The 12,346-nt window shown below is 33.6% G+C and overlaps 1 protein-coding gene across 2 annotated transcripts; it reads left to right on the forward strand.

Moving 5' to 3' along the window:
* Positions 1-211: 211 nt before the first annotated feature.
* On the forward strand, positions 212-8,031 carry LOC102602270 (uncharacterized). 2 transcript variants are annotated; one of them, XM_006348477.2, is made up of 7 exons: positions 212-405; positions 493-1,364; positions 4,259-4,314; positions 4,406-4,636; positions 6,296-6,587; positions 7,110-7,309; positions 7,665-8,031. In XM_006348477.2, the coding sequence occupies exons 1-7, from the start codon at positions 324-326 to the stop codon at positions 7,816-7,818; spliced, it is 1,887 nt and encodes a 628-aa protein (XP_006348539.1). In that variant the 5' UTR covers positions 212-323; the 3' UTR covers positions 7,819-8,031. The 2 variants fall into 2 exon arrangements, with proteins under 2 accessions (XP_006348539.1, XP_006348540.1); XM_006348478.2 differs by having other exon boundaries at positions 212-1,364.
* The last annotated feature ends 4,315 nt before the right edge of the window (positions 8,032-12,346 follow it).

A 12,346-nucleotide genomic window follows, 5' to 3' on the forward strand; every position in this document is an offset into this window, starting at 1 on the left:
TTGATTTGATAGAACGTATATCATACCACGTAAAAATCAACATAACGAGAAGAAAATATTTATTTAAAACTAAAAATAGTCATTACTTAATAAAAAGATTTTTAATTAAAACGAGCTATGAATTCAATACCGCATATCCATAATCTTCCAATTTTGTTGACTTCTTCATTGTAAAACTCCACTATTAAGTCTTTACATTTTTTTTCCTTCCAATTTCATTTTGTCTATAAATAGCATCTCCCTCTCTCTCAACCTCTTCACGTTTTTTCGCTTTGTTAGAATTCACCATTCCTAAATTTCTTCTCTTTCTCTCTCTTCCTTCAATGGAGAAAATGGATTCTATCAATTTATACAAAACAGAGGAAGCACAAGCAGAAGTAGAAGTAGAAGTAGAAGCAGAAGAAGGTACGATTTCCGACGAAAACGGTAACGAAAAAGGAAATTCCAATTCCGTTGATTCTGTTAATATTTTGAATTCCGATATTCACGCAGAGAATGAAGGAGGAGGAGCGGAAGATGTTAATTTAGCTGTTTCTAGAATCATTGATGATTCAGTTAAGGAAAACGGCAACTTATTAGGTGTAATCAAGCCGCATAGCTTGTTGCCGCAACCGGAGGTACCTGCCGGAGTAGCGATTATTGTATCTCCAGGTGAATTGAACCGGTCTCAGTCCATGCCGGAGAGTTTTGACATGCCGGCGATCGGGAAATTCTTTCGTGAGAAGAGTAATAGTTTATCGTCGGCGATAACGAAGCGGTTGTCGTCGATGAGGGATCAGTTTGATGATGATAAAGTGGTGATGAAATCGGAATCGCAGCAGGTGACGGAGTTTGATCTCTCTGGAATGAAAGTGATTGTGAACTTAAAACCTCCGGTGAAAAAGCTGCCTGGAAGAGTGAGTTTCTTCTCGAGATCTAATTGCAGGGATTGCACCGCTGTGAGGTCGTTTCTGTACAAGGAAAACCTAAACTACGTGGAAATTAACGTCGATGTGTATCCTAAAAGAGAGAAGGAACTAATTGAGAGGACCGGAGGGGCTAATGTGCCGCAGATATTTCTGAATGAGAAGTTGTTAGGTGGATTGGTGGCGTTGAACTCGCTACGGAATAGCGGGATGTTGGAGAAGAAATTTGCGGAAATGTTGGCCGGAAAATGCCCGGAGGATGCACCGGCACCACCGGTTTACGGTTTCGACGACGATTACGAGGAGCAAAACGATGAAATGGTAGAAATTGTGAGAGTATTGAGGCAAAAGCTTCCAATACAGGACAGAATCACGAGGATGAAAATTGTAAAAAATTGCTTCTCCGGCGGGGAGCTTGTGGAGGTTTTGATCCACCACTTGGACTGCGGCAGAAAAAAGGTATGCTTCTAGCTTCTTTCACATTTTTACTCCTACTAAATTAGATCATAGAGTATTAATTCAATATTGCAATAATCAAATTTAGATATTTAAAAAATTTGTCTAAAATTATCGTATATAATAAAAAATACATCTTAAAATATGAATATGACGAAAGGATTAGTATTCGACCGTTCTTATTCAAAATGAAATTATAGGCACCTAACGTTCACAACAAATTGTATTATTATCTACTAATCTTAATCGGAGACGCAAGCACGCAAATGAACGCTAATTTTTTACTGTAGAGTTGACGTTTGATAAGATTCTACAGTATTTTAGGATTTTGAGGTATTTTGGGAACCTATCGTGTGCAGGTATTAATGGAAATTTTTATATCCACCTTATTATATACTATATTATAATTATAGTATTATAAGTACTATATTTTAAAAGTATTGTTCACTTAGCCCCAAAAGAATAATAAGATGGTACGGTGTGCAAGGGTCAACTCAGCTAATTTCTATGTTTGAGTAAAAAATAATTTGGTTTTCGTCTTTCGATATAAAATTTTAAGTGTTTGGTAACACGTAGGCACAAATAATAATTTTATAATAAGAAGTAACAAATTATTTTAGGCAAAGAAAAATAGTTTGACCTTTTAAATGCATGTAGTTGCGCAGTGGTGCCAAACAATGTTCGACATAGAAATTTTTGCGACAAGATATTCCTTATTTACAAAATGAAAGATCCGTATCATACATATTGTCCAATAAATTTGAGACAGATGAATAATTTACTGCATAAATGGAAGTATACTCCTAATAACTCATTCATGATATGACTTTAGACGGTAGAATACACGCGTCGAAGATTAGAGCATAAAGTTAGTACGTAGTCACACGGTATGATTTTTCTTATTAGTGGTGTTGGTGTTTTTTTTTCTCACTTTATTATTGTTACTTGCTATTTTTTTTGCTTCGATTATCATATTATTTGTTGGTGCTACTTGGAATTCTGTCTTCCTTCTTATTTTGTTATGCTTTATTTTAAACAAAGTCTATTAGAAATGACCTCTCTATCCTGATAAGGTAAAAGTAAGGCTGCGCACACGCAACCATCCTTTAACTCGACTTATGGAGTTTTGGATATATTTTTGCTGTTGTTGTATAAATGGTAGTGCAAATAGTCAATTTGATTTTGAACCCTTTTCAATGTATATTTTGCCCCAACTAGTTCAAATTCATATTAGGAAGTCTTACTTTAAAACAAACTTCATTAAAAACGATTTCATTTTCGAGGCCCAAACCAAAGATCTCTTTTACCCTACAATTGTTCGTAATTTTTTTAAATCAAGTCATACTATGTACTAGTAGCATGAAATGGGTTTAAAGTAGATAGGCCATTGTACAAGCTTTGGTCACCGTCAAATGAATGAAGTCAAGCAGTTTCTACCTGAACCACACGTCTAGCTTGGGCTCACTTAGAACTAGGAAAAGCTCCGCTATCCAACGGTCCCGTCAATCTCGTGCGCTGATAATGAGTATATTACCCACAGTCCCACACGCTTTTGAAATTAGTGCAATCAATTGACTTGGAAATTATTAATGTAAGTCATTATGTTTCTTGGGTCAATTTGACAAGTTATTTGGAAATTGTACACTTTAAGCATTAGCATTAGCCTCGTCATTATCATAGATGCGTGAATTGGTCTTTTCTCCCACGTGCTGAAAGTTAGTCATTGTTTCATTTCTTCATAAAAATAAAATACCCCCTTGAATTATTTGATCTTTTAATAGGAATATTGGATCTTGTATTTATTTTTCTCCTTATAATTGGAAAGGAGAGGAAAAGATGAGAAGGGAGGGTTAAAAGAAAATCAACGTGAAACAAATAGAAGATTTTTTTCTCTTAAGATACTTTCTTTTGCTACTATATATTATGCTCTATTATTCAAATTCAATCCATTCACTGGGGTTCGAGAGATGGATAAAGTTTTTTGTCCTTTCCTTTTTTTTTTCCTCTTTTCCATAAAAGTGAACCTTTTACGTACCAAAAAAGAAAAAAAGTGACAAATTTACCAATCGTTATTGTAAAAATGAAATATAGATGGCTAGTAGAAGCCTAAAGGTCAATGAACATGGAAGGAAATATAGATAGCTAAGCTAGTAGCTAAATGATTTAGTGGAGATGCACACAATCGTTATTGTAAAAATGAACTAGACATTTTTCTTTGTTCTCATTTATTTTTTGCTTCAACTACAATCTTTCTTCCATGATCTCCAGTAAAGGAACTTTCTGGTAGCTTGATATTATTTCAGTTGAGGTGCGCTCAAGTTAGTTCGAATACTATCACTTGTTAAAAAGGAATGAATTTTTTTTCATGACATATATTGTACCATTTCTGCTTAAAGTTCAATTGTGTCCCTCTATGATCTTCAGTAGAGTAACTTTCTTGTGGATAAATTGGATTGGCCTGAATTTCTGATTGTTAGCGGAACTAATTGTTGAGTTTTAGCATCTGTGTAACATGGTCTTGAATCCAGTCTGCATGAGTTACTCATTACCTGTAGTTTGTTGAAAAAATAAAAGAAAAGGGTAGCGGTAGCACAATCTTTTTTGTATTTCAAACTTTAAAAAAAAAACTAAACATAAAAGTTACTTCAGATTCAATCATAGCATACTGCTTAAATAAGTATACAAATGTGGAAACTAGGAAGCATAATGCAAAATGAACTCCAAAAGCTTATAACGTTAGATATTGAGAAGTGTGCGTGCAACACTACCATTGTTTTGCGACGACTTCATCAATTAGCAGAAAGCCATTGATTTTTAAGGGTCATTAACATATAATTTATCTATGATACTGCATGGACTTATATTTCAAAGTAATAACTATTTGGTATCTAACACAGGCTGTGGAAATTGGGAAGAACCTGTCGAGAAGGCATTTTATTCACCAAGTCTTTGGGTAAGAACCTGAAAAACATTTTATGACTACTGTCCATCAGTGTAGATTTGATTCTATTGACAACATGTTTTTACTCTACTGTTTATGCCAGAGAAAATGAATTTGAAGATGGAAAACACTTCTATAGATTCCTTGAACATGAGCCTTTCGTTCCCAAATGCTATAATTTTCGAGGATCCACAAATGACAATGAACCCAAGGATGTTGCTGTGTTAGGTCAAAGGCTTGGCAAAATAATGTCTGCATTACTTGAGTCTTACGCCTCTGATGATCGGCATCATCTTGATTATATAGGCATCAGCAATAGCGAAGAATTTCGGAGGTACCTACATTTTGCTCTTTTTTTTTTTGTCAGAAACTGTTAAGTGACTTGTATTAATTGACTTGTGCTTTCAGTGGTAATCTCCATCTTAGATTTCCTTGATAAAAAAATCTGTAGTAACTTCAGCTGCAGCTCATTTTTCTATTTTGGTTTTACTCTTTTCGGTCAGCAAACATGTAGCAGATGATGTCTTTTCATTTGCTAGTCTTTTCTTTCTTTGCTTCATAATCCTAGAAAAAAAATTCAGGTAGCTTGCCAAATATTTCTTTTATCCTTCATACAATCCTTTGGTTGAATAGGACATCTGTTACCCTTTTGACAACAGGATTTTTGACCTTTTGTTTAATCCTTTGCTTTGCCCCTCTCTGTATACTTATTGTTATACAGTTCCCACAGAAAGGTTTTAGAGGCTATTTTAAAGGAGGAAGTGGTTTCTGTTATAAGTAAATAGTGTAAATGACATTAGCTGCAGCATATAACTAAAGATATCTGATACAGCAGCAATATAATTCAAGCAAATAGGATTCAATGGATGCCAAAGGATCATACCAGAAAGAGGTTGAAGAACAATTTCTAATCCTGCCCACACTCAACTAGAGATATACTTAGGTGCCTTAGCTTCAAATGTCTCTTCCCACATCATGGAATATTAGATGGAATCTCAACCTCCCAGAAATCTTTTCTCCTGGTAGTATAGTGAGGATTCATTTCATTCACAGTATGCATGTATCTCTTCATATCATTGACTGAAAGAAGTCTCAAATTGCAGCATACCATATCTTCAATTCTGACGCAATCCTTCCATAAGCTAATAGCTTCCCAACTGAAACCTTATAATCACTGTGCTTCATCTCTAGCTCACCATACAAAGCATTTAAGTATTCTCTCAACCTGGTGCACCGCCTTTATAAAAGGACTGGAAAGTTGCACTAGGAGTTTGTACGAAAAGCATTTAAGTACTCCCATGTCTGTTAGCTGTTAATTGTACATGTCAGCACATGTGATATGCTTATTTTCCTGCCTGATTTCTACTATAGAAACTTCCTGCATTAAGACCGGTCAGCTTAATAGAGAACTTGGAAGTCTAAAGAGGTTTAATCTACTTAAACAAATAAAGATGAAATCTATAAGCAGCTTATGGCCCTATGCTGGAAATAGGAACTTTGGACTTAAAAGTATACAAAGGCCCTTCTTATTACTTAATTCCAGTGCATATTCACAACCATCCCAAAGATAGTTCATTACTGAACTTGTATTAGAAGACGTTACCAGCAACACCCCTATCTTTAAAATAGCATACTGGTTCAAAGTAAGAGGAGAAGAAATCATCTGCTAGAATATCTTAATCTTTACTTCTTCATACGTTGTTATAAGTGAGTTTGTACCTCCGATATAACCTAATTAGTCAAGTTTGCGTATTGCTGAAATCAAACTCTTAATTCATTCATAATAAACTTCCTATGGGTAGTAGCGGAATGTCTTTTGACAGACAGACACCTAATACTTCTCTATGCATTTGACCGGAAAGAAAAAGCTAATCCATCTCTTTTCTTTAGTAGGTTTCACAGTCCATTTCCTTTATTAAACACTATTCAAGACCTTTATCTAAGACAGTGGGTTTGTATGATATCTAATCTTTCTGTTGTCTCATAAATGCAGATATACAAATCTGATTCAGGATCTCCACAGGGTGAACCTCCTAAATCTTTCAGCAGACGAGAAGCTAGCCTTCTTTCTTAATTTGTATAATGCTATGGCCATTCATGCCGTGATCAGGATTGGTCATCCTGGGGACATGATCGACAGGAGAGCGTTTTTCTCTGAGTTCCAGTACATAGTTGGTGGTTATTCCTATTCCCTATCAGGGCTTAAAGATGGCATACTAAGAAGCAACCGAAGAGCTCCTTTTACTCTGATGAGACCCTTCCCTAGCGGAGACAGGCATCTGGAGGTAAATACCCCTCCCCTGTATCTTATTTTTATATAACTACTGTTGCAACTGTTTAATTGAATACTTTTTATACTAAACATGTATGCTGTTTCAGTCACTCGAGGTTTTGATAGACACCATGGAGTCAATTTGAGCGTTTTGCTCAATACTTCTTTATATTCGTTATTCCCCATTCACTTTACTAATAATTTCTACAATTTAGTCACAATGCTTTAAATTTAGCAGCTCAAGTTACAGCCTTATGTCAGTTTAAGTAGGCATTTAAATGATACTTTAGTTAAAATAAAAAAAAAGAGTTGTTGACGATGAAGTTAAAAGAAAGCTGTCGGAGTTCGTTATGTTGGGACATGAACTTCACTAGGAAAAAAAAAATATATGTGAAAGTTGAAGATTTGTGAGTGAAAACCAGTACTGCAATATTTCAGTTGAAACTAAAATACTGATATTTAGGAGCTTCATACTGTTTCACTCTCCCTCGGGATCCCACTGTAAAATCTTAAATGTCATACTTCCCATGTGCAGATGGCATTTCAGAAAGTTAATCCGTTAATCCATTTTGGACTGTGCAATGCAACAAGATCAAGTCCAGCAGTAAGATTTTTCACACCTCAAAATGTCGAGTCTGAACTAAGATATGCTGCAAGAGAGTATTTCCAGAGGGATGATGCAATGGAAGTTGATTTGGCCAAGAGAACTGTCTACCTTAATCGAATGATCAAGTGGTAAATTTCTTTTAAATATTTTTTTTTCATCCCTAAGATTTAAGAAAACAGATATGCTCCTTTAACCACAAACGCTTGGTGGCATAAACTCCTTCATTCTTTACTAGAGGGTCTCCGATTCGAGCCCTGAGAATGAAATCACCTTATAAATTTGGTTTTATGCTTTACGAAACAACTTCTCTACACCACAAAGGTAGGGGCTAGGGTCTGCATACATCCTACTTTCCCCAAACCCCACTTATGGGATCCTATCGGATGTGCTGTTGTTGCTTGGCAAACTAGTTCAAGAGTCGATATACTCGCCCTGCCCAGCCCCGCTACCATTCCTAATGTATCCAACATATTCACTTTGCAGGTACAATACTGATTTTGGACAGGAAAAGGAAATACTGAAGTGGATTACAGGTTACTTAGATGCAACTAAAGCAGGTCTTTTGACACATGTTATGGGTGATGGTGGACCTGTTAATGTTGTTTATTCTAGTTTTGATTGGTCTCCAAATGCTTGACCAAAATTGTTTGCAGCTACTATATAGGGGAGCACACTTCACTTCATTTTATTTTTCTTATACCCCTCTCATTGTTTTAGTATCAATCTCTCTTAATATCTCACAAAGATAGGGCCTTGTTGATTGATTGTCCACATTGTAGGCTAGTTAAAACTCTATGTATAGCAAGAGCTTGTTAATGAATTGCAGGTTTGGAATGTGTTCTTTTTTCTATAGACTGTGCATTACTCGTAACGATCAGAGGTTTTGAGATAGACCCTAGAGTCCAAGTGCTTCAAGTTGAGCATGACTAAAATAGAGTACATGACTTCACTACTAAAAATATGTCAAAAATTAATCTCAAAAGAGGCCGGAATAAATAGACCATCGAAGGTGGATCTTTTTAGCGCCAAAAATCGATAAAATGCAAATCGACCTTTGGATGGAAGGAAAGCTCGTATCTGTTGTCATATGTGATAAGAGTGTTCACTTAAACTTAAAAATAAGTTCTATAGAATGGTTAGACCAATTTTGTTGTAGGCAGTGGCGGATCTAGGATTTTCGTTCAGGGGTTCGAAATATAAAAATATAAGCGTGTAAATAAGCCTTTAGAAATGGAAACCTTGAATTCTTTTGGGTTTAAAACCAAACTTTTAGCACATTTTTTAAAGTTAAAAAAAAAAACTAAAAAAAACAGAACTGAAAATTAAAATGCTTTCACTGGGATATGAACCGATGACATACAACTTAATTTCAAGCGAACTTACCACTGCACCATCAATTTCTCTTTGTTATTGAGGGGGTTCAAAATTTATATATCTACAGAAATACAAAAAATTTACCTTATACATACCGTGTAATTTTTTGACGAGGGGGTTCGGGTGAACCCCTGGATACCACGTGGGTCCGCCCCTAATTGTAGGGGGCTAAATGTTGGCCAGTCAAGAACTATCACCTTTAAAAGATGATTGTAGCAGAAATGAGGTAGCTTAGATTGGATGCGTGGACGTATTAGGAGAGACAAAATTAGGAATGAAGATACAAGGGGTAGGGTAAGGGTGACTTTGTTGTGGATAAAATACAGAAGACAAGACTAAAATGGTTTGAGTATACGAAAGAGATCGAGGAGCACAAATACCCTAGTGAGAAGGTGTGAGACATTGACAATGATATGTCTAAGAAAAAGTAGAGATGGATCGACAAAGAATTTCTATGTTTGAACACCTTTGCTTCCTTGCCGATATTACTCGAATATGAAACTTCTAATTAATGACAAAGAATTATTTACCACTCTATTATAATCTCTTTTGATATACAACCTTATTAATTAAAGGTGGATAAACCGTCATCTATTAAACTGGGTTGATTTTTTTGTACTTCCTACCTCTTAAATTATTTATCGTAATTTTAAAAATAATTATATTTAATTTATAAAATAGTTAAATATCTCTTATTTTTTTACTTATTTTTTTCTAAAAAAACATGTAAATAAAAAATACGACAAATATTTTAAAACAATGGAAAAGGTAGATCATAAACTGTCGTCTACCAATAACTAATGTCAAAAGTTTATCTTTTCTATTTTTAGAAAACAAACATTTGGCTTTTGGAAAACAAAAGAAATGTAGTCAAACTTCTTTTCATTTTTTTTTGGGATAAGGGTATGAAAAATACCTCAATTTTGATTGGATTTGCTGTTGCGATACTAAACTTTCATGATGACCTATTACCTCCCTAGACTATTTAATACCGTATTTTAAACATATATATTTGCCCATGTGGACATAAAAAATAATGCAAAATTATAAATAGTAATGTGTCCACGTGGGCACATATATACCTTTAAAATACACTATTAAATAGTTCAGGGGGTAAAAAATACGGTATTAAATAGTATAGGAAGGTAATAGGTCCTTATGAAAGTTTAGATCGCAACAGCAAATCCGACCAAAATTGGGGTATTTTTCAGACCCTTATCCTTCTTTTTTTTGAAAAAAGGAAAAACTCCAGTAAAATATTCAACTCGAAATGGAGAATAAAATGATTTTTTTATAAAAAAAATAATAATTAAATAATGCTCCAAAAGCCATAAATGCATCTCTGCTCTAAACCACTAGTTTTGACTAAGAAATTTTGCATTTATTTGAGTAATAAAAACTGACTTTGACTTGCACCAAACTACTCCCTCAATTCATTTGTTTCCTATTTTGAGAGAAATATTGAAAACGCTTTTAAAGTCTATGTAAATTATTAGTTTTATTCTTGAATTATTGATAGTCTTAAAAAAAAAAAATTTACTTGACTAACGAAATTTAAATACCCTTAATCTTACAACATGAGTGATATACAACCCTAAATTTTCGTAAAATTTAGAGATGTTTTCAACACTTCTCTGGGTTTTTTATTAAGAATCTCATGCTCCTACAAGAGTTTGAGACTACTTGCTATATTATGTGACAAATCAAGGGTGTATCGGAATTTAGTTAATCAAGTAGAAGGATGTTTTTAAAACTATCTGAAACTAATAATTTTCGTCAAGTTTAAGGATGTTTCCAATACTTCTCCCTTCATTTTTACTTGTTTACTGGATTAAAATTCAGATATCCATTTTTATTTATTAATTAATTTCTGGATGTTAAATCTGACGCATTATCCCTTTGAAAAGGTTCAAGAAGATTTTTAGCCACCAACACAAATCTAGTTCTTATTTAGTATATATTTAAGGTGAGTCTATGGTTTATTTAATTAGGTTCAATCCAACATTTTCCTTGGTCTAGAAAAAAATTATTGAAAGGAAATTTGCTGTAAGAAGATTCATTTTGTAAATAATTAGTTAAAGGGTTTTGGTTTAATAGGCGTTTGGCCATGCGATACCATATCACGATATGATATCGTGAGATAGAATCAGCGTTTGGACATGCGATTTTACGCTGATTCCATCTCATGATTCCATATCATGAGATGTGATTTCATATTCTCCAAAAACCATGATATAGAATTATATGGTAATTCCATATCATGATTTGAGATATTTTAATACAAAAATTGATCCACGAGTTTATATTTTGTTAAAAACAACCCCACATTTATATCTACTAACCATTTTATTTCATATGTAAATAAAATTTATAATCACATCATTAGTTTTTAAAATTTATTATTTTCACCGACATAAAATTCATTATTCTCACCAACATATAGTCACTTTAAGTCACACCAACCGATTGTTAAAGTAATGAAATATTTATGGTCTATGAGCATGAAAATATAGTTGCGGATGATATTGACCAACAAATGGCTCAAAGTAACAATGTTGGTTCATTTTCTCGGTCACATGTTTGAGAAATGCAAGTTCAACGTGAGGAAATTGTCCGTACTATGTGGAAGGATTATATTAAAGACTAGTACACTACAATTTATGTTCAATCTTTTTTTAGCAAATTAAAGTTAGATGAAATAATTACTTAAGTGGAGAACAAATAGCTTTGTAATAATTTATTATGCGATTTTATAAATTTTTATTTATTTGATAAGATTGAATAAACAATTGTGGGTATTTTGATAGTTTTACAACTTATGAGATTTTTATGTTTATGAGAAAATATACAACACAAAAATTTCATATCGCATGTCCAAACAAAACTTCAATTTCATCTCATGATTCCATTTCATGATACCATATCGCATGGCCAAACGGGCCCTTAGTCTATGTTTGTTGGAAAATGAAAGTATTTTCAAATCCTTCATTTTGAAACCTTTGTTTGATGAATGATATTGGAAAATGAATGTATTTTCAAATGTTTGATTTTGAAACCTTTGTTTGATGAATGATATACATATTTTCAAAAATACTTATTTTTTCCCTAAAAGTTTGGCCTAACACCTTAATTCTTTAAAATAAATATTTTCAATATTTTGACTTTCAGAAACTTGACCAAACAGACTATCCAATATAATATCGTAATAAATATCGAGATTTTCAATAGGAAATACTTGGTGTAAATCAAGGAGATTCTTAACTATGTAGACTTTCATAAAACAAACATTTAATACTTAAAACCTGGAAAAATCTATTTAATTTAGTACTATCATTTATTTATTTTTTTATATCAGAGTTGTTGATTTGTTCAACCACTTGTTTGAACTGTTGGTAGAAAAATGGGAAAAAATTATTAGACTTTTTGACAAAATTGTAGGACCCAACCAACAAGTTTTTCTTCCTTCTTCTCATTATTCTGTTTCCCATTAGAAATTTATGACTTTTAATAGGAATAAATAAATAAATATTTGGTCATTTGACCCCTCAAAAAGAGGGGATAGAAGACAATATGTCTTTCAAATGGATTTTCTCTTCAAGAAGCATTAACCAATAGGAAAAAAATGATGCCAACAAACAACATCAACAACGACATATTCAGTATAGTCTCATGCTTGAAGTCTGAAGAGGACAAAACATACGCAAACCTTACATCTATCTTTGTAGTTTGTTGGGCAGAAAGACAATTTCTGATAGACCAATGAATAGACCCCCCCCCCCCCCTTTCGCCCT

The sequence above is a fragment of the Solanum tuberosum genome, unplaced genomic scaffold, assembly GCF_000226075.1.
Source record: "Solanum tuberosum cultivar DM 1-3 516 R44 unplaced genomic scaffold, SolTub_3.0 scf00098, whole genome shotgun sequence".
NCBI lineage: Eukaryota > Viridiplantae > Streptophyta > Magnoliopsida > Solanales > Solanaceae > Solanum > Solanum tuberosum.